The sequence below is a fragment of the Pteronotus mesoamericanus genome, unplaced genomic scaffold (assembly GCF_021234165.1).
Source record: "Pteronotus mesoamericanus isolate MK-2021 breed Mesoamerican mustached bat unplaced genomic scaffold, CSHL_Meso_final scaffold_533, whole genome shotgun sequence".
NCBI classification, from domain to species: Eukaryota; Metazoa; Chordata; class Mammalia; order Chiroptera; family Mormoopidae; genus Pteronotus; species Pteronotus mesoamericanus.
This window is the reverse complement of record NW_026555320.1, coordinates 9,194,546-9,219,919: the sequence shown is the minus strand read 5'-3', so window position 1 is coordinate 9,219,919 and position 25,374 is coordinate 9,194,546. Positions and strand designations below refer to the sequence as shown.

The window sequence follows — 25,374 nt, the reverse complement described above, 5'->3', positions numbered from 1 at the left end:
AGATTTCATTGGTTTCTAAAAGAAAAGAAAACACACGAGATATTTAACTGAACTGAAATTGTTGTTTACGGGAGCGGGACGTGGAGCGGCTTCCGTGCGCTCTCAGGCCTGATGGCCCAGAGGCCCGAGTGGAGGACGCAGGAGCCGGGCTCTGCAGCGGCAGGCCCCCGGCCGCGCTTGCACGGGGCGGTCACGCCGCAGAGAGCCCCCAACTCCCCGCCCGCACTCGCCACAGTCACACGGAGACGACTTTACCCAAAACCTGGAACAAATGTGCCTTCACCTGCAGCCCGAACCACAGCCTTGAAAAGGTCCTTTCTAAGAACTCTTGGGTTGGCCAAAAAGTCTGTTATTTTTTCCCCATACTCTAAAAGGCGTATTTTTCATTTTTGCCAATAACTGTATTGATTTGGACATTGTGAGTGTGTCGGCCGCCTCCCACTGTTGGCTCCTAGTGGGCAGAGGCCAGGGCGCTGCTAAACCTCTCCCCACGCATAAGGCAGCCCCAGGACAAACAATTATTTGGCCAAAATGCCAACAGTACCAGGAAACTTCGCAAACCACTTCTGGCACATTGATCACTCGCTGCCCCTTCTCCACGCGTGGCACAGATCTTTTTTGCATTTGAGTTGCGTTTTTTCCTTTCTTGACATAATAAAGCACAATACGCCAAAAGATGTCGTGTATTTTCTTCCACTTTCAATATCAAAATGGCTGCACAGAAATTCACCGATTTTGACAAGTTTTTTAAAAAATGCACACTGATAGGACGGCTGTCACAACACAATTGTTTCTAAGGAAGTTAAAGACAGCTAAGTGCTACCAGAGCCACAGACGGAGAAAAACGTGCTGCGCTTTTGGGCCAACCCGAGACAGGTCCCCTGGTCTTGTAGAGGGAGCAGCTCAGCCCACAAGCAAATCCAAAAATACCCGAGGGGCGGAGGAGCAATGAAAGTCACACAGGAGTGGTCATTGTCCCTTTCTAAATTCTGCTCCAGAAAAGAAGACAGTCACAGAGTAAGAACCTACGGGAAACAGCGTGTTCAGGTCACTACAGGCGCACACACGTCCGCGAGGCGCCGAGGCCCGCCCGGGAGGCCGTCCCCGACGACCCGCTGCGCTTTCAGGGTTCGCCCGCGGCCGCGCCTCCCGCGTCCCTCCGTTTTCAGGTCAAAGGCTGCGGGGCGCGCAGCTCGGAGGCCGCCGCACTCGGGGCCTCGGCCTCCCCGGCGCCCAGCCCGTCCTCACCGTCCGCTGGCGCAGGGCCCGGCTTCCCAAGCGCAGGGCCGTGGTCGCGGTGGGCCCGCTGGAGGGCGGCACACGAGGCAGCGCCCACGCCGCGGCAGCCCCGCAGGGCCAGGCACATGCCTCGGAGCGGGGGCGCCAGCGGCCTCCCCACGTCATTCTCCTCCCGGGTGGAACTTCCCCCCCAGCCCCGTTTTAAGGAACCGTAGCAGGAATTCTTAGTCCGAGATCGTAAAAGGCAGAGCAGTTCCGGCAACCAGGCCGGCTGACAGACAGACGGACAGACAGACGGACGGACGGACGGACGGACAGGACGATGCGCGCTGCCCTGAGGAGCCTCCCCGGGAGCCCAGCCCCGGTGCCCCGCCGCGCGCTCAGTCTGTGGCCCCGGCCCTGCCAGGCCTGCTCCTGCGGGCAGCGCGGGGGTCGCCCGGCGCCGCGGGGGGCGGGGGGGCGCGCAGCGGGGGAGGCGGTTACAGCCCCGCCTCGCTCGTCTGACCTCCGCGGACGGAGTGGACCTTCCGCGGCACCGCCGCGCGACCCCCAACAGCAGCCGTGCTGGGTGGACGCGTTCGTCGGTCTGTGGCCATCGTGGGCGAGATACACGACAACCAGTCCTCGTGTTGTTCTCCTTGAATATACACGGTTTTTACCTGTCAAGTGCTCCTCAATAACGCTGGGGGAAAATAAAGAAAAGGAGATGTTCAGAAGGTAACCATGCAGGTAGAGAATGCATAACCCCTTCAGAGAGCGCTTTGGTGGGGCTGGGGTGACGCGTGAAACAAAAATTTCCCAAGGAGTTTTATGCTGTTTGTTTGAAACTTGTTTCCTCCTAGAAATCGGCAGCTGGGCGTCCAGTGCAGACCGCGCGGCGACCGCAGCAGGTGCCGAAACGCCCCTTCGAGGGGCGGCTGCCTTCTCCCCCTGGGTCCCCCTCCTCTGGGAACCGAGCCCGACCTCGGTGTGAACGTTCAAAAGAGTCTGAGTTGTTTGTTGCTCTTTCACGTGAACAGCTGAAACTGTCTGCGTTCCCGATGTGGGACTGGGAGTGTAAACCTCCTATCGCCTCGCACCGACCTGAGGCCCTGACAGACGCGTGTGTCCGTGTGTCCGTGTGTCCGTGTGTCCGTGTGTCCTTGATTCCAGCATCACCTCTCCTGACTGAAACCCCCTTCTCTGCGCCAGAAGGTTCTTGCCCAACTTTTCGTCTCCCGAGTGAAGATCTATCCACGTGAAATTCCTTTTATGTCGGTATTTTAATTGAACACTAAAAAAATCATACTTGGTGGAATACAAGATTTAGTGTGGCACATAAAAAAATAAAATGACAATAATAAAAAAAATCTATCTCACATACATTATGGCAAAGCCCTAAAAATTCAACCTCTGGATATCATATATTCTGCAGTTGATTTTCCATTTTCAGCCCCCACAATGCAATAAATTACAGAGTATTAGCATGCAGCGCAGTGCTGATCGGACACGTTAATTCTCCCCTAAAACGTCGCGGCCATTTCTCACCGTGTTTGTCTTTCCAAATCTTTATTAACTCCACCAGGAGAGCTTATTGAAGGCCCACCTCCACTGTGCCCTCAGGGGCCCCTGCCAGTGCAGACAGAGCGAGTGAGAACTCTGGTATTCGCATGCACACGGGGAAATCAATAGTTTTAATTTTCACATGGAGGCCCACAATTTTCAGCTGACGGCCTCGGCAGGTTTTAATGGACACAAACAATTTACTTTTACTGTTTTAATTGTTTTTAGTCAATCGCTTTTTATTGCCCTCCACATCTGACTAAACAAATTAATTGAGCTGTATTCATAAACGATGACTTTGTAAAATGGACGGTTATGTATATTTTACCACTTGAGTCTCGGTTAGGAAGCGCCGGCCAGGGTCCCGCTGGCCCTCGCGGCAGAAGCCGGAGCCGTGGGGGGAGTGGCCAGCCGGGCCCGGGGCGGGGCCTGTGCGGCGGCAGCCTGGGCGCCTGAGTCCCCGCTGAACGCCCAGCGCCCGGGACCCCAGGGAGGGGAAGCGAGGCCTCAGGAGCCGGGAGGGGGGTGAGGGCTGACGGCCCTTGTTGACTCAGGGACTCGGCGCCGCTCAGACGGGCCTCCGGGGTCGGGCGCGCAGGCTGCGGGGACAGAGCGCACGGTCAGGGGCCCCCGCCCTGCCAAGCCTGTGGTGTCGGGGCTGAGCGGGCCCTTGCGGTGCCTCCGGGCCTCGCAGGCAGCCGTGACCCCACATCTGCCAGCAAAGCGCCTTCGAACTGTGGAAGCCCCAGCTTCTCGCTCTCTCCCCAGAGCTCGGCACTGTCCTGGTGGGTCTGACTTGTGCAAATTCAATTCTATGCACTTGTAACAAAAAGAAGAAAAGAAAAACGAAGGATGGCGCAGAAAATGGAGAAGCAGCTCAGACAGGCAAGCCTGTGCCACCCCGGGGACTCGGGAGGGGGCTCGGCGTCCCCGTGGGGGCCCGGAGCCCCGCACGACACTGAGCCGGCCCGCGGCTCGGCCGCGGCCGCCCCTGGAGCGGCACCGCCCGGCGGCAGCAGGAGCTCCCACGCTGGGTTCACTGAGAGACGGAACTGCGGTTTCTGAAACGGGCCCCCGCAGGCGGGCAAGGGCGATGCGGCCCCCGGGGGTCTCTGCGCCCCGACCGCCCAGCGCAGGGGTCCACTCCCCTGGACCTGCCACCTCCGACCATGAGGATCGGCGGCAGCAAACCTGCAGCCAGGAAGACTCCCCCGTGGCTTGATTTATTTACACGCCACAGCGGCCAAACCCCGACCTCCCCGACTGGGCCCGGAGGGCGAGTAAGGAGACGCTTCCCTGTGACTGACGGGCAGGCCAGCCTCTGGTTCTCAGCCGCCGCCCCCCCGCGCCCCCCAGCGACAGCCCCACGGGGCCTTCCCCTGTCCTGCCACAGCCGGCCGCGGCGGGGTCCGAGGGACGGGTGGCCGCCCCCTGAGGGGCTGTGTGTGCGGAGGGCCCTGGGCACTGTGAGCCGAGGAACGCAGTGCTCCACGCTGGCACTTTGATCTGTCGGCGAGAGCGGAGGCCACGCGCTGCCAGGGAAGAGGCCATGGCCGGTCGGCGCTGCCCCCTGCTGCCTGTCCCCCCCGTCCCCGTGACGGCCCCCGTGGGCCAGCGGGGCGCTGGCAGAGCGCCCGCAGGCGGCAGCCCTCACAGGCTGTGCGGCGGGGCCCAGGCAGCAGGGAGGCGCCGCCTCCGTCAGCTCGCCTGCAGACGGGAAGAGCCGTAGCACCTGCTTCTCCGAGCGGCCGCTGGAGTCTACGGACGCGTCTGTCGCGGGAATGAATGAATGGGTGCTGGTGCCGCTTTCACTGGTCATACCAGTACCACCTTCGTTATTGTGGAAACTTAAAATGCAGAGAATAAGACAACAATAAAGAGACGCCCAGAGCCTCCATGTGCCTGGCCCAGGGACGACACGGCTTACGTTCCACACCTGCAACCGTGTGCAGGCGCAGCCCTCCCGGGGGGGTCCCCGTGTGCCCCCTCTCCTCCGCCCCGCTCTGTGCGCCGGCCCGCGAGCTGCGAGGTCCCCGCGAGGGCTCCGGGAGGGCAGATGGGCCACGTGGTCCTCTTTGCTCTGGGCCGGCGACCGAGGGCACGGAAGAGCTCCGTGCGCACCAGCCGGCTTCCCGGAGTCACGGGCTCTCACCGGGCAGCCGGCACTGGCGCTTTCCTAACAGAAGCTCCGCCTTATGGCAGGTCACCGCAGGCACTGCCTGGCCGCAGAAACAGGCCGCGGGGGTTCCGGGCCACAGCTCAGGCTCGGAGACGCCGGGGAGGAGACCTGCAGGGAAGCAGAGCACACGCAGCCCGCTCGGGCGCCGGTCGCCCCGACACGTCGCCCCGGCAGCGATGGCGGGGGCCGCGCTGTGGTGCTGCTCAGCGAGCTCTGCTGCGTGGACCCCAGCGCGGCGGCAGCCACAGGCGGGGGGCGGGGGGGGCGGGGGGCAAGGTCCCGGCAACGCCCATGAGCCAGCAGCGCCGGGCTGACCCGCGTTTCCTCAACGGTCGAACACAAACCTGCCTCCTCATCGCGAGCCTTTGCCCACAAGCAGGAGGAACCAACTCTCACGGGAAAGAAGGCTCGTTCGAGGGCAGCCGAGGCAGTTAGGCAGGGCGGCTGCAGGCCCGCCCGCGAACTCCACTCCGGGCCGGTCGCTCTGCGGCAGCGCCTGCCCAGCAGGCCAGGAGGCTTCGTCCCCCGCTGTGACACCAGGCTCAAGGGAGCGACCCGCTTGGGGATCGGCTGCCGGCAGGCGGGACATGAGCAGAGACTGGAAACAGCCGGGTCGCAGGACGGGGGGGCCCCACGGCCCCCCACACTTGTCCTCGGGTCGCAGTGGGTGCCCACCCACCGTGGGCCGGAGGAGGGACAAGGACCGAAGCTGCCGCGAGCTCCCTGGGTTCCCTTCCTCCACCCCCGCCCCCGCCCCCCGCGCGGGCAGGGCCCCGGGAGCCACACACCGAGCGGCGACGGCCAGCGAGCCCTGCTCCGGCCAGTCCCCGTCAGGGTTCAGGGGCATCCGCCGACCAGGCTGATCGGCCGGCAGCCTCAGGAAACAGCCCCTCCTGGCTTCCCACGGCAGCGCCAGCCTGGAAGCCTGCGCTGGGTCCCTGCCGCACGGTGGGCTGCATGGCGGAGGAGGCATCTCCGGGCACTCGACACGGAAGGCAACCCAGGCCTGCGCCCTCGCCCCCACCCAGCAGGCGCGGGGCCCCGATCCCTCCACCTGACCCCCTGACACTCGGCCCTGGAGGCGGAAGGAGGCCTCTCCAGCTGCGGAGGCCCAGGCAGCACCGTCCCCTGGCGCTCGCGGGTGAGACGCCGGCCGGCCCCAGGTGGCCGAAAGCCTCGTCAGGAGGAGCACTGTCTGCCCTGCGGGTCCGGCGCCGCCCCCGACCAGGTGGCACAGGACTGTGCCCTTGTGACGCTTCCCCGAACCCCGGGCCGGACCAGGACGGAACAAAGCAGAGATCTGCGTGGCGAGGGCCCGAAAACCAGAATTGTCGTTGGAACTTCGGCTCACGAAAGAAGCCAGAACCCAGACGCTAAACCAAAGTCACTTTCTGATCAAATTGAGAAAATTTAAATAGGATCAAGAACCAAGAAAATGTCACCTTGTTTGAGAGAAAGATAATCAGCTGACACCCATCCTGAGAGGAGCCCGATGGCGGGCTGCCCGGCAGAGGTCGCTAAGCAGCGGCCTGAAGCTGCTGAAACGCATGCTGACGAATCCTCTCAAACTAAAACGTGTTCACGGACTGTCGGACTCCACACGCTGCAGATGTGAGTTCTCCCGGGACACGTCTGCGGGGTCACGTCGCTCGGTCCAACCCTTGGACAGAAAGACGTCAGGAGAAAAATAGCCACAATAATCTCGAAAAAGGAGAACGAGGTTGGGGGGGCGACTGTAGGTGACGCGAGGCTCACTGCTCGGCGACGGCGAGCCAGGCGGCGCGGTGTTGGTGGGGGGAGGGACCCCCTGCCCAACGGAACAGCACAAGGGACCCAGAAACAGGCACACGAATGTGTCCAACGTGTTTTTCAGCAAGTTTCCAAAGGCCCCCGGGGAGGGCGGCCTCTCGGCACCTGGTGCTGGGCCGACGGCAGCCGCAGGGAGAAGTGACCGCGGCTCCGGCTCACGCGCCGGCGACACCCACTCCAGGTGGGCCCCGGGCACACGTGCGGAGCCAGAACGGTGAGACACTTAGAACACACACAGGAGAAAGTGGGGCCCCGGGCTCGGCCAAGAGTTGCCAGACTTAACCCCAGAAGTGCCGCCCATGCGAGGAAAGCTGGCGGTGGCCCGTCCCGTCATCCAGAGCGACACGCCTGCTCTTCAGAACACGCCGGGAAGGACGCAGAAAGCCAAGCGGAGACTAGGGTACAACAGAGCCAACCGCAGGCGCCGAGAGCACGTGCAGAACCTTCCCACGCGGCCTCCAGGAGGCCCTCCCTGCGAGGGTGCGGGGGCGGATAGAAAGCAAAGGACCCTCCTCGAAGGTGGGCCGGAGGGGCGGACGGATGTCGCCTCCAACATTACACGCAGGTGGCAACTAAGGGCATCAGAATATTTCCCCCGAGCGAGCCATGAGGCAAATGCAAATTACACCACCAAGAGTTATCAGAGCAACCTATTAAAACTGCTGGAACAAACAACAGCGACCAGCCACGGCTGGCGAGGACGCGGAGAGACCAGAAGTGCGCGCGCTGCGTCCCCAGGGAGTACGAACGTCCAGCCTCTCCGCACCTGGCCGTTTCCTGGGCCGCGCCCCCGGGGAGCAAACACACAGACACACAAAAAACGCAGCGAAACAGGCATTCATCACACGCCCCAGGGACTGTGTTCTTCCGCACCCCCCTAAAAATAACAGCTTTGTGTGCACACAGGAGCCTGTACACAACGAAGAGCAACTGTTCAAAGCATCTGTGTGTGTAACAGCCGAAAACTAAGAAATACACAGATTTTGTTTTAGTGGGTGTTTAAACAAACAGTGGTACATCCATGCCCTGGAATACTACCCAGAAATAAAAAGCGACAAAGCGTTGATATGTCCGACAATTTGTTTTTATTTATCTATTCATTTTATTTAATACATTTTTATTTATTTACTTATTTATATTTAATAAGATATGTTTGACAATTTGGGTGACTATCCAGAGAATTATAACGTGAAAAGCCACGCTCAAAAGATTGCATGCTGTGTGACTACATTTATGTAACACTCCTCAGGGGACACAACGCCCAGAGACGGAGCAGAGGTCGAGCTTCCGGGGAGCAGGCCCCGGGGCGGGCGCGGGGGAGGGAAGCGGGACCCGCCGCCGCCGGAGCGGCCGGGTCGGTGCAGCCGCGCAGCGTCCTGCGGCAGAGGAAACGGAAACGTACGTTGTGGTAAAACCCCAGGCCCCAAACACGCAGGTGCGCGAGTGCGGTGACCCGGGAACCCCCGGACCAGGCGGGCGGGGCGCGTCGCGGTCAACATCCTGGAGGTGAGACCGAGGTTTTGGGAGGCATCATCCCGGAGGGAAACCCCACAAAGGGTGCCCTGGATCTCGCTGTGTTTCTCACAACTTCATGTGACTCTGCAGTCACCTCAAAATATTTTTTAAAGGGAAAGAGGTGGATTCCCTTCTCTCGCGCGTGGCCTGTGCACCGGGGTTTCCCGCTGCGCCTCTGCCATCGCCACCAGACGGGCCGGGCAGCCTGCTGGTGGGTGAAGGCGCCGGAGCCACCCGGCCCCGCGAGGGACCCGGGCCAACCGGCAGGGCGCCCGGCCGGCCTGCCCCGCACGCGCACACGCAGCTGGGCTTGCGGTGGACGCCCCCGCGGGCCGGGCTGCTCGTCGGGCAGCAGCGCCGTGGCACCTGGCGACGGAGACGCCCCCGCCGCCCAGGACGGAGGCCACCAAGGCGGCCGCAGAACCCAGGCCGCCCGCCGCCTCGGCGACTCCCGCCAGGGACAGAGCTGCTGTTGCCATGGGCCTGCCCTGCGTTCTTTGGCTCAAGTGGACAAGACGCACATTCCTAGGGGCTTGGCTGGGCCCCCGGGTGGACCCCTGCACAGGCAGGACACGTCCGAACGGCGCGTGGCGAGAGCGGGTGGGCCCGCGGGCCACGTGGGGCCGGATGGTGTGGGGGCGGGGGTGGGCGCGGCAGCTGCTGCGCTGCCGGGACGAGCGGGTCGTGTCTCCAGCCTGTTATCCCAGAGCCGATTTAGAACCTCAGATTCCCATTTTTTATCATTCTAGCGAAAAAATAGCGTTCGGAAGTAGGCCACGGTGACGATGGTTATTGAGCATTTGGACCCTGGAGCCAGGCTGTGTGGGTTTACGTTCAGCTCTTCTGCAAAATGACAAACTTCCTGACTTTAGGCCATTGATTAATTCTGACAATGCCAAAACCTATATCCGGATATTGAAGGCTCATCCTTCCTATTTCTGCATTAAGAGCTTGAGGGTCTTGCAGTAGGAAGCCTGTTGCCGTGGGATTAATCCAGGACGTGCTGCGGAGTGACGTGCGGTCATCTCCTGCCTTTCCACTCATTTCCTGTGTGACCCTGCGTAAGCCCCGTGACCTCTCTGCGCCTCCGTCTGCTTGTGTCCCGGACGAGACTAATGAAGGGCCGTGGGGTTGCTGTGCCGACTCAGCAAACGCATCTGTGAAGCATTCGGAGCCGCGCCTGTTCTACGTAACCCGGCAGCCCTGGCCGCGCCGCCCAGTGGGCTGGGCCTCGTCCCCCAGCGCGAAAGGCCACCAGGTCAGCTCCCACCAGGGCACAGGCTGGGTTGCGAGTTCAGTCCCAGTCCGGGCACCTAGGAGAGGCAACCGATCGCTGGTTCTCTCCCCTCGTTCTCCTTCGCCTTCTCCCTCTTGAAAAATAAATAAATAAAACCTTTAAAAAAATAACTTCCCAATAAGCACTGCATGGGACAGACTCTTCACTCAGACAGGGAAGCCCGTTCCTTGGTCCTTCCTGTCGGCGGAGGAGCCGCCCTTGGCCGGACAGACCTGGGAGCTGCGGCCCTGGGAGAGGCCAGCGCGAGTCTCGTCCCTCAGCCGCTGGGGGACGTGACCGCAGAGCTGCCATCAGCCCCTCGGCCCTATTTCAACCCACGCAGCTGCTGCTCCTCGGGCCCCCCGTCCCTCCGGGGTCTCATGAGGGCGCTGTGTGGCCGCTCCTTCCCGGGGCACACGGCTCACAGACCCCCGGAGTCTCCTCAGAAGCTCCCTCCGTCTGTGGGCACCTGATGGACAGCGGTGGCCTTGACGCCGTGTGGCCAGCCCACATCAGGCCACGGCAGAATGAGATGAAGGGAAAGGCACCGATGTCGCGGGTTAAAGAAGTGATTTCTCATCCCTGGAGACCCGGGCTCACGCGCCACTGAGGCCGCGAGAGGAAACGGGTTCTGTGGCTTCCGTCTGTTCCACAATTTGTCAGCATCCGGCAGGAACCAAGTCCGTCCTAAGGCCATCAGTCAGGGAGAGCGGGGTCCCCACAGCCGGGACGCTGGGCTGGGGGAAGCGGCAGGGCAGGGCGGGGCGGCCCCCCGTCGGGTCCCGTGTGCTCACGGACCCACCACGGTCCTGTGTCTCCTGGAGTCCCCTGCCTGTTGACAAGAGGATGGCTGCCAAGGTCTCTTCTCATTTCTTTCAGGAGTTGATTTGCTAAATGAGATTTGGGAGACCTCGCATTACATTGCAAATCATGACCAAGCGTGTGTACATGATATAGTGATTTAAAAAGTCGTCATGGAAAGATCTGGCCTCGGATGGACATGCACGCTAGTTGTCATCTCTGCCACTTTGCTGTGAGTGGCACAGGCAACCCCCAAATCCAGAGGTGCACTCCACAGGGCTCTGCGGCTGCCTGGCCAGTAGGTGGCACCCGCCCCACCCCCAACCTGTAGAGAGGACGCACGCGGGAACAAAGCTATTTCCCCAAAGACACGGATGCAGAGATGTGCCTCACAGCACTTATAATTTATGGGCCTTGTCTGTCTTCCAGAGGACGGGCCGGGGGTCCGGGGCCGGGGTGGGGACCGCCTCCTGGGAGTCCAAGCTGCCAGAGGCTCAGCGGAGAACCCAGCAGCCCGCCTCGTGCTGGCTCCCCGGGGAGGCGGGACCAGTGGCCGGACGTTGTTCCCTCCCTCGTAACCTCCGGGTGCCGAGCTCTACTGGGGGCAGTGGGCGGGCATCTCGCCGTGAGGCACAAGCTTTCGTGTCTTATTCTCGTTATGTGGTTGTCGTGACTACTAGTTAGCAGTCAAGGGTGACTGCTAACTAGTCTCAAGAGTTTGGCCCCAAAGAGGGGATTTTGGTTGGAAAAGGTTCTGTGGGAGGAACCCACGTCTGATGCTTGGCCTTGTGGCAAACGATACCCTTCCTCAGCCAACCTTCAGCCTTGGCCTTTTCGGGAGGTATCGCAGCTGGACTGTAGTGAGCACTGTAACCAGGGAACAGTTCAGAGCAAACGCCTCCCTTGGGGTCCTGGGGCTGCTGGAGCCCCAGAGCTGCCCGCTGTGCAGCCCGGTCATGCTGTGGAAGCACCGCAAGACTCTCAGGTGCACCTGGGGGCCGGCGGGGGGGTGGGCCTCGTGGCCGGGGGTGGCGACGTGATGGCCAGGCCGCGACGGCCACCGGGGCCCACAGAGCGCTTGTGGCCCACGCGCCCCGACTGGCACGCTCGCTCACAGCTGTTCTTGCGCGCAGGGCCCTGGGCCAGGCGGAGCCTTTCTGCGAGACGGGCCCTCGGGGCGCGGCCCACGCGGCGCCTGACCGCCGCTCCAGGCCCCTCTTTGGGTTCTAGGCAGAACGAAGGGGTGGAGACCTCAGGAGCAGCAGGTCACACAGTGAAGGGAGATCACACACTGTAAAAGCTTTATTTTAGAGGCGCCATTCAAAAAGGAGCCATCACTTCAGAACATATCAAATAGAAAATAATTTATTTTAACTTCATTTACTTAGTGTTTGTAAGTAACCACGACTTCCTGAACTTGCCGGTGAGGAGCCTGTCCCTTCACACCCACACGGCCCAGGTCCGGCCACGCCGCACGCAGTGTCCCCACCGGCGGCCACTCGCCAACGCGCTGTGACCTCCCATGGGCTGCGTGGCACTTTGCTACTTTCTGTTACACTTCTACACTCCCTTGGGGACTTCAATCCAGAAAAACGTTTAGAGCTGGAACACATATTTGAACACGGCTGGTTTGGTTACGTGTATTCACTCGTTAACTGGTCGGTGGTTTTGAGTTGAAGCCCAGACCTAAATAATAGATTAACGGCCACGCATATGAAACACATTCAGCAAAGTAACATCATAAACTAGGGTTCCATTAAAAATACACACAGGCAGTTGTATTTGTGCTTTCAGCAGAAAAACAAAGCGTGTTTAACTTTTTCTTTTATATGAATACAATTTAAACAAGTTATTCTGTGAAAGTATGCTTAATAAAAAGGTCTTTTTGAAATTTAAACACTTTATGTAAAAGGTAACACGTAAAAAAAGTACCATCGCTATTTGAAAAAGGCCTGTTTCCGAACACCGCCTGCCAAGACAGTTCACGGTGGTTTTCCTCGCTTGAAACGGAGCTGCGGCGCCGCGCGGCACAGCGGGACCGTGAGCACCACCGCGCGCCGCCCTGCGCTTACACAGTCGTCACGGAGAGGAAGGAATTGTACACCCTGGTGCCGTCCGGGGACTTGGTGCCGTGGGTCAGGAGCTCCTGGATCGTCATCCAGTTGTCCAGTATCTTTTTGTTCCTCCTCTTCATCATCTTCTTGTGGCTCAGCTCCAGGATGCTCACCTCCCTCCTGTCCTCCTCCGCCGGCTGCTCCCGGGGGCCCTCCAGCCGGCTCTGCAGCACGAGTGCACGCCGCCGCCGCTGCTCTCGGGCGCGCGCCACGTGCTGCTTGCGCTCCTCGCGGCTCCAGTAGCGGCCCAGCTTCATGTCGCTGGCCGCGTCGTCGTCCGTGGTCACGCCGCTGCGCTCCTCGCGAATCCGCAGCGCGCGCTCCCGCAACAGGCGATCACGCACGGGACGCTTGGTGATGTAGCGGGAGCCGTCGCTGCGCACCTTCACCTTCCACTCGGTGCGGGGCTCAGGCGGGCCGGCGGGGCCCAGGTCCTTGCACACGCCGAGCAGGCTCACCTGGCTGTGCGCGTACTCCACGGCCGACTTCTGCTGCACCAGCTGCATGTAGCTGCGGTAGCGCCGCGCATGCGCCGGGATGTGGGCCAGCTTGTGGGGCGCATGCGCCGGGGGCGCGGGGCTGGGACCGTCGCCCGGGCTGTGCCCTGGGCTCTGCGGGACCTCGCGCACATCTGCGTCCTCCGTGATGCACAGCGGAATCTCGAGGGACGGCCCGCAGGCCCCCGTGGTCCCCTCTGCCCCTCTCCTCAGGGAGCTGTCGGGGGACATGTCCAGGGCGAGCGGGGTGCTGCGGCAGCTCTCGCCGGTGTTGTAGGCGCTCGAGCTGTCCTTGTCTGACTTCTCGGGGAGCTCGGTGATGTCCGAGAGCTCACGCCGGCGGCTGTCAGCCTCCGTGTCGCAGCCACGGAAGCCACTGGGGTGCAACGTCCAGGCCTCGCGCAGCTGCCGTGCCCGGTGAGCGCGCACAACGCTCAGACACTCGAGCTCAATGCTGCGCAGCTCGGCGTTGAGCAGCTCCAGCTCCCGGTCCACACTCTCGGGGGCACCCCTGCCCGCACCCGCGTCTTGCCCCGGGCACTTGAGCTCCAACAGTTCGGCGTCCAGCAGCCCCAGATCCCCGTCCAAGCTCTCGGGGGCGCCGCGCTCCGGGCACTTGAGCTCCAGCAGCCGGCGGAAGCTCTCGCACTCGGCAGCGTCTGCGCAGTCGGCCCAAAGCAAGGACTCGCCGCCGAAAAGCAGGTCGCCGCTGCCCAGCGTGTCCTGGCTGCACGTGCGCGTCCTCGGCCCGGCCAGCGGCGCGGCGGACGTGGGTGCCTCCTCGCCGTTGTTCTCAGGCTCCGAGCTCTCGTCGTTGCGCGTGCTCTCGTCGGTGCGGCCCACACCGCTGTCCTTCTCGTGCTGGTTGGACAGGATGGTGGCCGTGTCTGTGGTCCCCCCGTCTTCCTCGTGCTTCTTCTGCACAACGGACAAGAGACAGCGGTCACGGCGAGGGCGGCCAGGGCACACTTACCGGATGAGATCTCCGGCACAGGGGGGCGGGGCGCACGCGCGGCGCGCCTCCGCTGTCAGCGCAGACGGGGGCTGGGACGGGCCCAGCGCGGCCCCTGGCGCCAGGGGACAAGCGTGGGGCTAGTCGCCTGCCCGCGAGGCTGGACCATCTCTCATGCAGGGACAGAAGCCGGGTGGGACGATGGCGGGTGGCACAGCCGCACCCGGAGCAGCTCAGGTTACACAGCGGGAAGGACCCCGCCCCGCGGGCAGGCCCGGGAGGTCCGCGGTCGGCTCGCACTTCTCTCCTCAGGGCGCGATACCCGTTCGCTGTGGGCCCAGGAACCACCTCCTGCTCCAGTCCCTGCGCCTGGGCGGGGCCCCGCCGGCCGACGGGCACGGGGGGGACAGCCGGTCTCACCTGCCGCAGCGCGCGCTCCGTGAACTGCATGGCCCGGTGGTGCTGCTCCTCCAGCATGTCCGCGTGCAGGTCGTCCAGGAAGTCGTTCCTGTCGTCGTCCATCCAGCCCTCGTCCAGCTGGGGAAAGCGGCAGCCAACATGCCTCAGTCCCTTCGCTTTCGTTTAACTGATGTACATTTTTTTAACAACAGACACTTCCTTGGGGAGAACCATCTCCAGGGCCTGGAACCCTGCCCAGCCCCGCCCCGCCCCGCCCCGCCCCTGGGGGCCCCCGTTACCTCCCGAGGCGCAGGCCACGGTTCAGGCCAGGACAGCGAGCCCCCACCCGGCGCCGGCCTCGCCCAGCGCAGGCCCCCTCCCTCGCTTGTCCCTGAAAGAGCTGGCTAGTCCGGGCCCTTGATCCACAGCCCAAGGGCCAAATCTGGCCTTTATTTCTGTTTTAGTAAAAAGTGTGTTGACCAATGTTTCTTTTTTCTTTTTTTGTAACATGTAGGCTAGGAAAGGGAAGGGAAGGCAAGGACAGGAAATTCTGCATCATCTTCTCCCCCTGCAAACCTGACCTTCTTCCAAGTTTCTACTTTCCTGAAGAAGGGGCACTATTAGGCCCCTTGGAGAGGAACTCACCTTAACTTCTTTCATTAAAAAAAAATTGTTCTACGTTCAAGGTGTACACTGTACCCTGACAGAGTGAAATCATCACTGTGGTCCCGCTAACTAACGTCACCGCTGTTTCTCTCTCTGTGATCAGAGCACCTGAAGCGCGCTCTTGGCAAACCTCCAGAGGCCGGGACGGTGTCATTAGGTCTGGTTGCCAGGCCGCGACCTGCGCTCTGCAGCCGGACACAGGAGCAGGGCCAGGCTGCGGCACCGGCCGGACCATGGACCAAGGGTCCTGGGGTCCAGGGCCCCGGGGCTCTCTCGCCGCGGTTTCCCTTCCCCTCACCAGCCCCGCCGGGACGCCCCTTCTGGGGCACTGAGCCGCCGGGTCCAGGCCCGACGCCAGGTTGGGCTCCGCCAGGGCAGGACCTCGGGTTTTTGGGTTAGAAACACGGGCCCGGCTTATTGCTCAAGAAATGGACTCACCTGGAGCTCGGGTCTTGCAATCAGCAAGGAAAAGTTCTTATTTTCTTCACTGGTCAGAAGAGCCACGGCCTCTTCCCGGTTCCGAACCTCTATCCCGTTAATCTTAAAAATAAAAGGTGGGAGGGGGGACAAAGGCAGGGTCGGAGGACACAGCACAGCCGGTGCCACTTCACGCTCCACCCACCCGCCGGCTGCCGCGGGCCCTGGAAAGGGTGCCGAGTGTCGGGGTGGCAGCGTATGGCCCCGGACAGAGCCCTCGACCCCCCGTGGCCAAGGCCCCTGTCAAGTGGGAGCCATGTGAGCCGAACGCACGAGCCGCTTGTTCCATCAGACACGACACTCGGGCGGTGGCTTTGACGTGAAGTGTGCAGGCGCCGCAGCTGCCGGTCTGCACGGAACATCGTGGTGGCGGAGGGCGGCGCGGAGGGCGGTGCGGGGCGACCCTCGGCAGCCCGTGTGCCCGGCCTGGCACTTGAATTTGTTCAGGCTGGACAGACGGATGGGCAGTGGGGGGACCTTCTCGCCTCCAACCCAACAATTGCCGCGCAGGGTTTTTGCTGCTTGTCCTGGGGATTTCGGGCTCTGCTGCTCTGGAGCCTCAGTCCCAGGCAGGTGCCTCCCCCAGGGAACACAGGGATGGTCCCCCTGAGCTGGGGGGTGAGCCTGCCACCAAGTCCTTCTGCCACTGACGCAAGAGGCATGCAAAGGGGTGCCTCTACTGGCTGGGGGGCTGGGTATCGGTTACTGAGGAGACAAGGGGCCCCGTCCAGCGGCAGGCGCTGGTGGCAGCCCGCAGCGGCCCCGGGGGAGCCGGCAGCACTGACGGAGCGGAGGCTGGGGTGGTCCTGCAGCTGGGGACCCCGAGCTGCGGAGGACTGGGTAGAAGCTTGAGGAAAAGTGGGGTGAGCAGTGGGAAAAGCCGCAGCCCCCACAGTGAGGAAGGCATGACAGAGGCACACACAGTGGTTTAGAAGAGGCGGAGCCACGCGTGTGGGCTGAGCGCCAAGGAACCTTGGTTTCTGTGAGGTCAGGAAAGACCGGGAAAACGTCTCCTGATTCAAGAGAGCAGCAGGCCAGGGCCAAGAACGACCTTAGGAGCCGGCCCAGTAAATGTGGAGCGGTTCCCATTGTAAACACAAAGCCAAAGTTGAAACACGTGTTCGAAAATGACTTCATAGGAATCTACAACGAGAACTGTTCTGGTTCACGAGTTATAAACTGCGGGCGGTGTCTGACCCCTCCCGCGGCGTCTCTGGCCGAAGGGGAACTGCGGCCGATGCGGGCGCCCCCCACGCCGGCACCGACGGCCCAGCGTGCTGCGCCCACGCCTGTAGCGCGCCTGGCGGGCTCACTGCGCGCCCACTCTGTGCGCCGCATCCCCCGGCCCACGAGCCTGCTCTTCGAGCACGGCAGGCGGCGCTGGCCTACCTGGATGATGCGGTCCCCCTCCCGGATGCGCCCATCCTTGGCCGCGATGCTGTTGGGGTCGATCTGCAACACAGAGCGCCAGTCTCACCGCCTGGCGGGTGAGCCCACGCACGTGGCCCCGCCCCGGCTCTGCGCCGTATCTGCCGGAAAGGTGGGAGCCACGCCCGCCTGCGGACTGGGGAGCACGGGGAACTCACACCGACGCCGCAGCCCACGCGGCAGCGGAAGGGAAAAGTGAGACCGAGGCGCCCCTACGAGCGTCAGCGGCTCCCCCGGCGGACCGGCCGGCAAGCGCGGGGCTGGCCCCGCGAGGGAACAGCGCCCCCGCCCGCACCTCGCTGACGTAGATCCCGATGTCATCCTCGTCGTCCGTCCGGTAGCACACGGTGAGGCCCAGCTTGTCCTGGCTGCTCACGCGGTACAGGTCCACTTCCTGGCAAAGGAGAGCGTCCTGTGAGACGCTGGCCCGCGGGGGCCTCGGGGGCTGTACACACAGTTCCTTCAAACGATGAACTGAATGTCCTTGCAGCCAACCATGCAGAGGGGTTAACTTACTAAACAAGAGGTGATCAGGGACAAGGCGTCCACGCCCAGGGCGTTCCGGACCTTTCGAAGTGAAGTCATTTTGGAAACAGTCACTTTACGGACCCCCACCCCATCACCTATATTTCACTCAGCAGCGAGACCCTGGGGACAGGCCCTTTGAAAAGCACCCGGCAGCGTCTGCCACGGCAAGGGCGGCACCCGCCCCTGAACCACGCAGCCGTTCCCCTGCGGGTTTCCAGCGCGTCTGCTCAGATCGCTTCACGCGGTGCTGCCTCAACATTCGCAGTAACAGAACCTGCAGATCACACACAAATCGACCGGGAGGAGGGTCACGCGGAAGCAGCGATTCACGTACCCCACGACAGGCTGTGAAATCGTCAGCCGCTATCACTGCCAATCAAGGAAGAGGGGAGCAGGGGCCGCAGACAGTGAGGCCGTGAGCGCAGGGGACCCCGCAGGGTCTGCCCGGCGCCGCCAGAGCCCTGAAAGCGGCCGGGGACAGGGGAGCTAGGCCCCCAAGAGCCCCGCCCCGGCCGCACGGCCAGCCCTGGGCACGGTCCCAAAGCTGTGGCTGCCGCCCGCGCCGAGAGCCGTGCAGTGGAAACTCTCCCTCCAGCAGACCCTGTGGTCTGGCAGATCCCTGACCGGGGAGCTGGGGGGGGCGACTGGGCTCTGAGACGGGGTCCCCGAACCACTGACCTCGGGGACCACTGCCTGTCAGGCGCTCTGTAGAGGGCGGCAGGGACACACGGCAGTGCTCCCCCAAACCCCCCATGTGAGGCAGGGGCCCAACACCACGGCCACCGTGTGGGCAGAACAGGGGGTTCAAAGGTCCTGGGCCCCGGGGCCCCATGGGAGGATTCAAACTGTACTTCAGCGTCGTGGGAAACCCACTCTGGCGCCGCCACGACCCAGGGCTGTCCCCCCGACCTCCCTGCGGCCTCCGGAGGGTAACGCGGGCTGCAGAGCAGGAGCTGGAAGCCCCAGGTCCCAACTCGGCCCCATCCCAGCAGCTCTGTCCTGCCTGGGGCCACTCCTGAGCCTGTGTCCTCACCACAGCGCCGGCCGGAGCGACGCGGGCGCCGTGCGTGTCCGGGGGCAGCTGCCGTGCAGTTCATGACCAGACACGGCACTTGGGGCTCCACAGAAATCACAGCCCTCGACTCTGCGGGGAGTTCCGCCCACTCAGCATTTCCTTCTGATCAGGGGGTAGAGCCTCACGTGGCCGAGCCAGGCGCGCGGCTGGGACCACGGGTCACACTGGTGTGCGTGCCGTGGGCCGCGCCCGGGGTTTCCACACCTCCCCCCGCCGGGTCCTGTTGCTTATCGGTCTGAATGGACTGCAGGATAAAAATGAGCCGTTAGGCCTGACATTTCAGAGGCGGCCAAAACGGCAGCACATTAAGAGAATGAAGAGGCCCCTCCACTGAGGTGAGCGGAGCTTGTTTCGGCACCAGCCGCCGGCCACCGGCGTCCCCGAGCCTGGCCCGACGCTGCCCGACCTGCAGGGGTGGGCCCCCGAGGCCGAGCTGGGCGGCCTGTCGGCCCAGCCCCGCTGTGCGCAGCGCAGGTCGGGTGGGGACACACGCCCGGAACAGGACCCGCTGCCTTCCTCCGAGCCCCTCATGTAAAAAAGGACCCTACGAATGAACGTCACTCCAGTAAATGTAATTCAAAAAACTGGAAGAAATCTCGTCGATTCCTGCTCCGGGGTCTGGACCTCAGACTCCGCGGCGGAGGGAGCAGCGCACGTGCCTCTGAGCAGCTGGCAGTCGCCCTGGCTGGGCTCAGAGAGAACCCACTGGTCATCGTGCGGCCCTGAAACGGGACAAGGTCGCCTCACCTCCAGCTCCAGCTCCTCCCGGTCCACGTCCTGGTGGTAGTCGCTGGGGTCGTAGTACTCGTGGGCCGCGGGGTGCCTGCACACGGTGGGGGGGGGGGCGGGCGTGAGGTGGGCACAGCAGCCAGGGCCCGGTCCCCGACCCCTGCTCTCGCGTTCCCCGCTCGCCGGCCGCTCCGTCACAGCGTCTCCGCCCGCACGTGGAGGCACACACACGCACGCCACACACAGGCAGGAGCGCCAGCCCGTTGGCCTCGGGCGGCTCCTGGGACTCGGCTTGCAGGGCCCCGCCTGTCCCCGCGAACTCGCGCTCAGGCAGCGGCTCCGAAGGTGCCAGATGGGGATGCACGGCGTCAGCCCTGAACCACCTGCTCTCCAGGGGCAGTGCCACAGCCAATGGGCTCTGGTCTCACTGCCCTAGCATGTGGTGGTCTTTTTTTTAAAGGTAAGATTTCCTTCTTTTTTTAAAAGACTTTATTTCTTTGTTTTTAGAGAGAGGGGAAGAGATGGAGAAAGAAGAGGGAAAGAAACATCCGCGTGTGGTTCTCTCTCGTGTGCCCCCTGGGGACCCGGCCCACAGCCCAGGCCTGTGCCCAGACCGGGAACCACACCTGCGACCCTTGGCTCACAGGCCAGCGCTCAGCCCCTTGAGCTGCACCTGCCACGGCCCGGCTCGTGGTTTTGGAAGGACAGACGCAGGGGTCGCTTGGCGCCAGGGAGGCTGCGGGGGGCCGGGCTAGAAAGCGCTGCGTCAGCACACCCGGTTCTGCTGACCTCTGACCTTGCACCCCGGACTGTGGAGGGCTGACCTCCCAAAGCTCCTGACATTTCCCAAGCTGACCCTTGGGGGTGAGTCATGTCACTCGAGACTCCAGAGGAGATCGGGGTTCGCTCTGAGGCGGCCGCCACGGGGACCGTGCAGCGTCTGGGCGCCCGGCCCAGCCCAACAGGCCTTGGAAGCCACACAGGGTACCCGACCGCTCCCTCAGGAGCTGCCCCGCAGGACTCAGTGCAGCGGTGCCCGGCGGCACCTCACGAGGTGGCCGCTGAGGACAGGCAGACCCGCCAGCTGCCCACGTCCACGGGGCAGGCGGGGCGAGAACGGGACGGCTCTCTGCACACGCCCTGCTCCGCCCTCTCACGCGGGAGCCGGCAACGGCCCCGGTCCGGTGACGCCAGGCGCAGAGGAGCGCCGGCGCATGACGGAGCCCCGAGGCACCTGTCCTGCTCCGGCTGCAGAGTGAGAATGCAGGTCCCACAGGATTCCCTCGGGTGTCCCCAGAGGAGGGGAAAATGTCCCTGGAGATCACGCACGCAAGCCAGGGGCAACGAGGGAGGGGACAAGAGGGACGGGCCTCCGCCGGACACGGGCCCGCGGTGGACGTCTCGCTGCCGATGTGTAAAATCGCACGTGAGAAGCGGCCCTGAACATCCTTTAGGCCGGTGGCCACACCTAGAAAATTTTCGCTTTCCATTTTGTTCCCAAATATTTAACATCAATCACTCAGCAAGGACGATGGCTCTGCAGACCCCACAGCACCGACCCTGCGCCCGTGCGGCCGGCGCCGCCTCGACGCCCTCTCAACGCAGGGCGGGCGGGGCCGGGGAGACGGCAAGTCAGCGGCTGCAGGGCCGGCCCCAGGGGCGCGGGGCTTGAGGCTGTGAGCGCCGGGGGACGGGCGTCCGGGCGGGTGACGAACGTGGTGCGCGGAGCTCACGCGAGGCCGCAGTGGGCTTGCTGCTCGAACCCAGGTTGGCAGCGAGGCGGGGGGCGGGGGGGGGGGCGGAGCGCGAGCCACCAGCGCCCTGTCTGGTGCGAAGAGCCGTCCGCAACCCCTCCTGCGGCACCTTTCCCACCACCGTTTGCGGTGATCAAATTTTATTCGGAAACAACTTTTACGACGTGAGTAATTTGGTTCTTAGAATATAATTTGAATAACTCTGCTCCAGGGTTTAATAAAGTAATTAACGTGTCAGAGTGGTTTTGAGCAGCGTTCGATTTACTGCCTCCACAAACAACAGCGTAAAGGGCGGGCGGCGAGGAGGGGAGGGCGCAATGGGCCGGCGTCTCCCCGCGCGGCGGCGCCCGTGGCCCAGGGCCTGCTACTTACTCCTCCGGCGAGAGGTAGGGCTCCAACGTGGGCAGCGCGGCCGGGGGCACCCGGGAGAGGGCCCCAATGTGCTCGAAGGTGATGTCGGTCTGGGTGCCCGCGTCCACCAGCTGCGTGGCGGCCGGGGCCGGCGGCGTCCGGGCGCGGGGTGCCCGCCGCAGCACCTGCACCACGATGGGCTCCTTGGCCGTCCTGAAGGCCTCCACGGCCTGCTCGTGCGTCGCCCGGGATAAGTCCTTGCCGTTGACCTGTCAAGAGAGTTCAGGAGGGATGAGAGTCTAATTAAGAGGAATCTGGAAAGACTGTTTTTGTGTGTAAGCGGTTGAAAGGAAGAACTGCTTGGGGAGCTCAGAGAACCGCGATTTTCCAAGTTTCAGAAACGGGGGGCCGGTGCGTGGGGAGGTGCATGGCCCTGGCAGGAGCTGCGAACCTCCCGGGGGCCGGGGCTTCCTGCTGGGCGTCCACAGCCGCAGGCAGAATGCTCTCCCAGCTAACTAGGAACCAGCTACATTGTTATGTTTTGGGGGCAGTGTCTTGCCAGTTTGTGTCAGGTGACATCATTGTTGCTTTTATGGAACTGATAGGAAGCTTGCTCTTTAAATGGATTCCTTTGCTTTTGTTTAAAAAGCCGACGGAACACAAAGTGAACGGAAGCCAGGCCACAGGTGGGTACTGGGGGTTTGGCCAACATCCGGGAAGCAAGAGCTGGGTTAATCGTGATGTGGCTTCCCAGCTGCCCTCACGCCCCGCCGCTGGCGGCGTCATGGGAACGGCACAAGGCCACCTTGGTGGCCGTGGCGGCCGAGAATTCCGGAGCCTGCGTCCGGGATGCTCTCCCATGGCGCCACCAGCGCTCACTCGACTCGGCCGGCTTCACAGCGACGCACACGGGGAAACAGAGGCCAGGACCCCGTTTCTAGAAAAGGACGTCATTCCCAACAACACGAACAGCCACCAACTTTGTTTGCCCTCCCGCGCCCACCCCCGCAGCTGGGAAAACGACGCCCCATTCCCACAGCTTGGCAACGTCTAGTGACTGCACCCCACGCACGCCATCGGGCTCCGCAACCCAGGGTGCGGCAGGAGTCACACCACCGAGCGCGGCTGGGAGGGTGCGTGTCTCGCACGAGACAGACAGCAATTTGAACATTTCACCTAAAACGTCGTGTGGTGTCTTGAGTGTGATGCTGTTATGTTACAGAATTCCATGCTCATGATTTTGTTAATAGGAGATGTCTGTGATGAGAGAGGGCTGTTGTTTGTGCCGGACCCTGTGTTTCGATACCAATCCGAGTGGGTTTGCTCCTTAAAGGCAAATGTACAATCACGGTATAGGGACCTCAGCCTGCAGAACATACGAGGTCTGTCCAGAGGTGCCCAGCCGTGGAATATGAAAAACAGAGACGTTTACTGAAGATGACACGAGAAACAGGACAAGGACGCCCCCGTCCCCTTCCGAGCAGGCCCCTTGGGCCCTCGCTCCGGTCCCCCCCCCGCCATCCGCTGCCGCACTGTGTTTTCCCGAATCTCATCCAGGGTCTGAAATCTCCTTTTCACAGGTGATTGTAGTTTTGGGAAGAGCGCGAAGGCACAGGGCGCACAATCCGGGCTGCAGGGGGGCGGAGTCACCTGGGGGACTGGATGTTTCACCAAAAACCCCTGCAGGAGACCTGACGCAGGAGGAGACACACTGTCGCGATGAAGCTGCCAGTCACCAGCTGCCCAGAGCTGCAGCCTCTGAGCCGTCCAGACAGTGTCCGTGGAGGAACGTTCAAGCTTAAGACAAAATTCAATGCGGACGCGTTGCTCTTCTCGCACGGTCATTTCGAATGTGACAGCCACACAGTGCATGTGCTCACTCAATGGCGTCTACCGGCCCCACTGACTAGGGCAGGGAAGCCGTCATGGTTCACACGTGCGCACTCCAGGCCACGCTCCTTGGCCGCCAGGTGACATCGTGTCACGCAAACCGTTCTCGTTACATTGAGAATGGCTGGGCTTTTCCCAGACAGACCTCATATTCCTTCAGAAGTTCCTCACCTCCCCACATCTTTGGAGAGAAACCACCGACAACTTCATGTTGCTTAACATGGCACCTGAATCCTGAATTTAAATCCCTTCCACTAGTGTTACACCCCTTCAACAGGCATGACCTCAGTGTTTCCTTGCAAATGCCATGCCAAACGCTGACCCTGCCCTCTGGCACGTGCGTGTCCCCTTAGCGCCTTCCACCCCGAAGCCCACCAACGGCGGTCCGTCCTCCGCGGGGCAGAGCGCGTGGTCTCTCTCGGCCCGAGCAGGGCCCGACTGCTGCTTCCGCAGCCCATTTCCGGCGTTTTCCTGAGAACCTGTCACCAGGCCTGCGGGGCCAGCGCCGGGTGAACCGCTGCTGGGCTGAGGGACAAACATCGTGTCCTGTCCTCCTTATGGAGCCCAGACGGCTCGCACAGCAGGGTCACTGGTGGTCTGGGGTCAGTCCGATTAAGTGAGTCAGTTACGTCCCAAGCGAGTGTCGTGGGACAAGGGCTCTGGGCCAGAAAGTGACTCAGGTGCATCGACGAGCGAGTGGCCAAACCACCAAGGCTGACACCCTCCACCCGGACGGCTGGCAATGCCAGGGTTTACTCTTCCTTCTTCGAGAAAGAATAAAAGGACACAAAGGAATTCCTTCTCGTTTCCAAACCAGCTGACCACCTTGACCCCGTCCCTGCTCAGAGCCCAGACGCGCAGCCTCGGACGACAGGAGGCAGTGAGTTTGGCCGGGGGGAGGGGCGTTCGGAGAGCCACCTGGAGGCCTGCGAAGTCCCCGTGAGGCAGAACTCTCCAGGCCACGCGCTCGGTGGACCCGTGCCGCCCGGGGCCAGGTGCCCGGGGCAGCTGCAGTGCAGCTGGTGGTGACCCTGCGCCCCAGGAGCTGTGGCCGTGGCCGCCGACAGCCCACGCGCTGGTCACAGCGGCGCCCACACAGCACGCAGACGTCAGGGCCTGGGGACAGCTCCCACGTCGTTCTTTACGCCCAAACGCCAGGCCTCTTCCACAGGGGACGACCTGGGGCCCCCGCCCCCGCGACGCCGGCCGCGTCCACACAGGAGGCCACCCTGGGGTCGTCCGTTCTGCACGGCGTCGGGGCCGGACACAGCACTGGTCGCCGGGCAGCCCTGTGTCCCCACTGCTGGGAGGGATCGGGTTTCGAAGTGCCCACAGCCCGGGTAGCACTGCCCCCGGAGCCCGGGGTGGGCGGCCGGCCGGCTCCGCCGGCCCAGGCGGGGGCGGGGCGTGCACTCCAGGCCCACAGACTGGAGCGGGAGACTGCCAGGGAGGGCGGCCCTCCCCGTGGGGGGCACGGCCCCTGCTTCTGTGGCCTGGACTCCCGGGGGCGTCTCCAGATCGTGTGGGGGGCCCACCTCTGAGGCTAAAGGAGCGCACTGCAGGGTGCAGAGCAGGACACAGAGGAAGTGGCGACTCCAGCCATATCACTGAGCAGATGAACTAATCTTAGGACCTCTTAACCCCCAAATTCCTGACATAATCGTTATTCTATTCCTTACACTTCAGGCCATTTTTACTTGGAGTTTAACTACCTGCTGCCCAAAATATCCAACAGGTCTCAACACAACACACATACGTGGTCACGTGAGGCAGGAACGTGTCCTCACCGGTTCACTAAGAAACACTGAAAATTCTTTTGTGATTCGGGAGTGTGGCCCCATCAGCTCTTTCCAGACAAAAGTGATGGTCGCCGCGCTGCCCTGGAGCACAGGCCGCACCCACTGAGTGGGCGCTGCACTGGCGCCCCGAAAACGAACGCAAGGCCTCTAGACGGGGCTCGGGGCGGCAGGCGCAGGGCACGGAGCTGCGCCTGTGGGCGCATGCCAAAGCAGCCAGTGCAGCGACCCCCCAGCGCCCCCGCCAGGCCGCAGAGGAAAGAGCAGCGCACTGCCGGTGAGGGGCGGGGGTGGGGGTAGGCCCGGAGCCCAGCTGACCGTCAGGCCCCCCCAGCCGGCAGTGGACGGTCCCCACCC

The 25,374-nt window shown here is 62.8% G+C and overlaps 1 protein-coding gene and 1 non-coding gene across 3 annotated transcripts in view; both read right to left on the bottom strand.

Moving 5' to 3' along the window:
• Positions 1-11,738: 11,738 nt before the first annotated feature.
• Positions 11,739-25,374, bottom strand: part of PDZRN3 (PDZ domain containing ring finger 3) — a 95,374-nt gene continuing 81,738 nt past the window's right edge. For both annotated transcript variants that reach the window (XM_054594839.1, XM_054594840.1), the window contains 7 exons: positions 21,353-21,600; positions 19,245-19,320; positions 17,190-17,288; positions 16,856-16,918; positions 15,428-15,529; positions 14,345-14,461; positions 11,739-13,890 (listed from right to left, as the gene is read on the bottom strand). In XM_054594839.1, coding sequence (XP_054450814.1) covers positions 12,430-13,890; positions 14,345-14,461; positions 15,428-15,529; positions 16,856-16,918; positions 17,190-17,288; positions 19,245-19,320; positions 21,353-21,600 — 2,166 coding nt within the window. In that variant the 3' untranslated portion in view covers positions 11,739-12,429. The remainder of the gene's footprint in view (positions 13,891-14,344; positions 14,462-15,427; positions 15,530-16,855; positions 16,919-17,189; positions 17,289-19,244; positions 19,321-21,352; positions 21,601-25,374) is intronic.
• LOC129087818 (small nucleolar RNA SNORA67) lies at positions 14,830-14,975 on the bottom strand. The gene has a single exon (XR_008530941.1). It is a non-coding gene; the product is annotated as a small nucleolar RNA SNORA67 (small nucleolar RNA).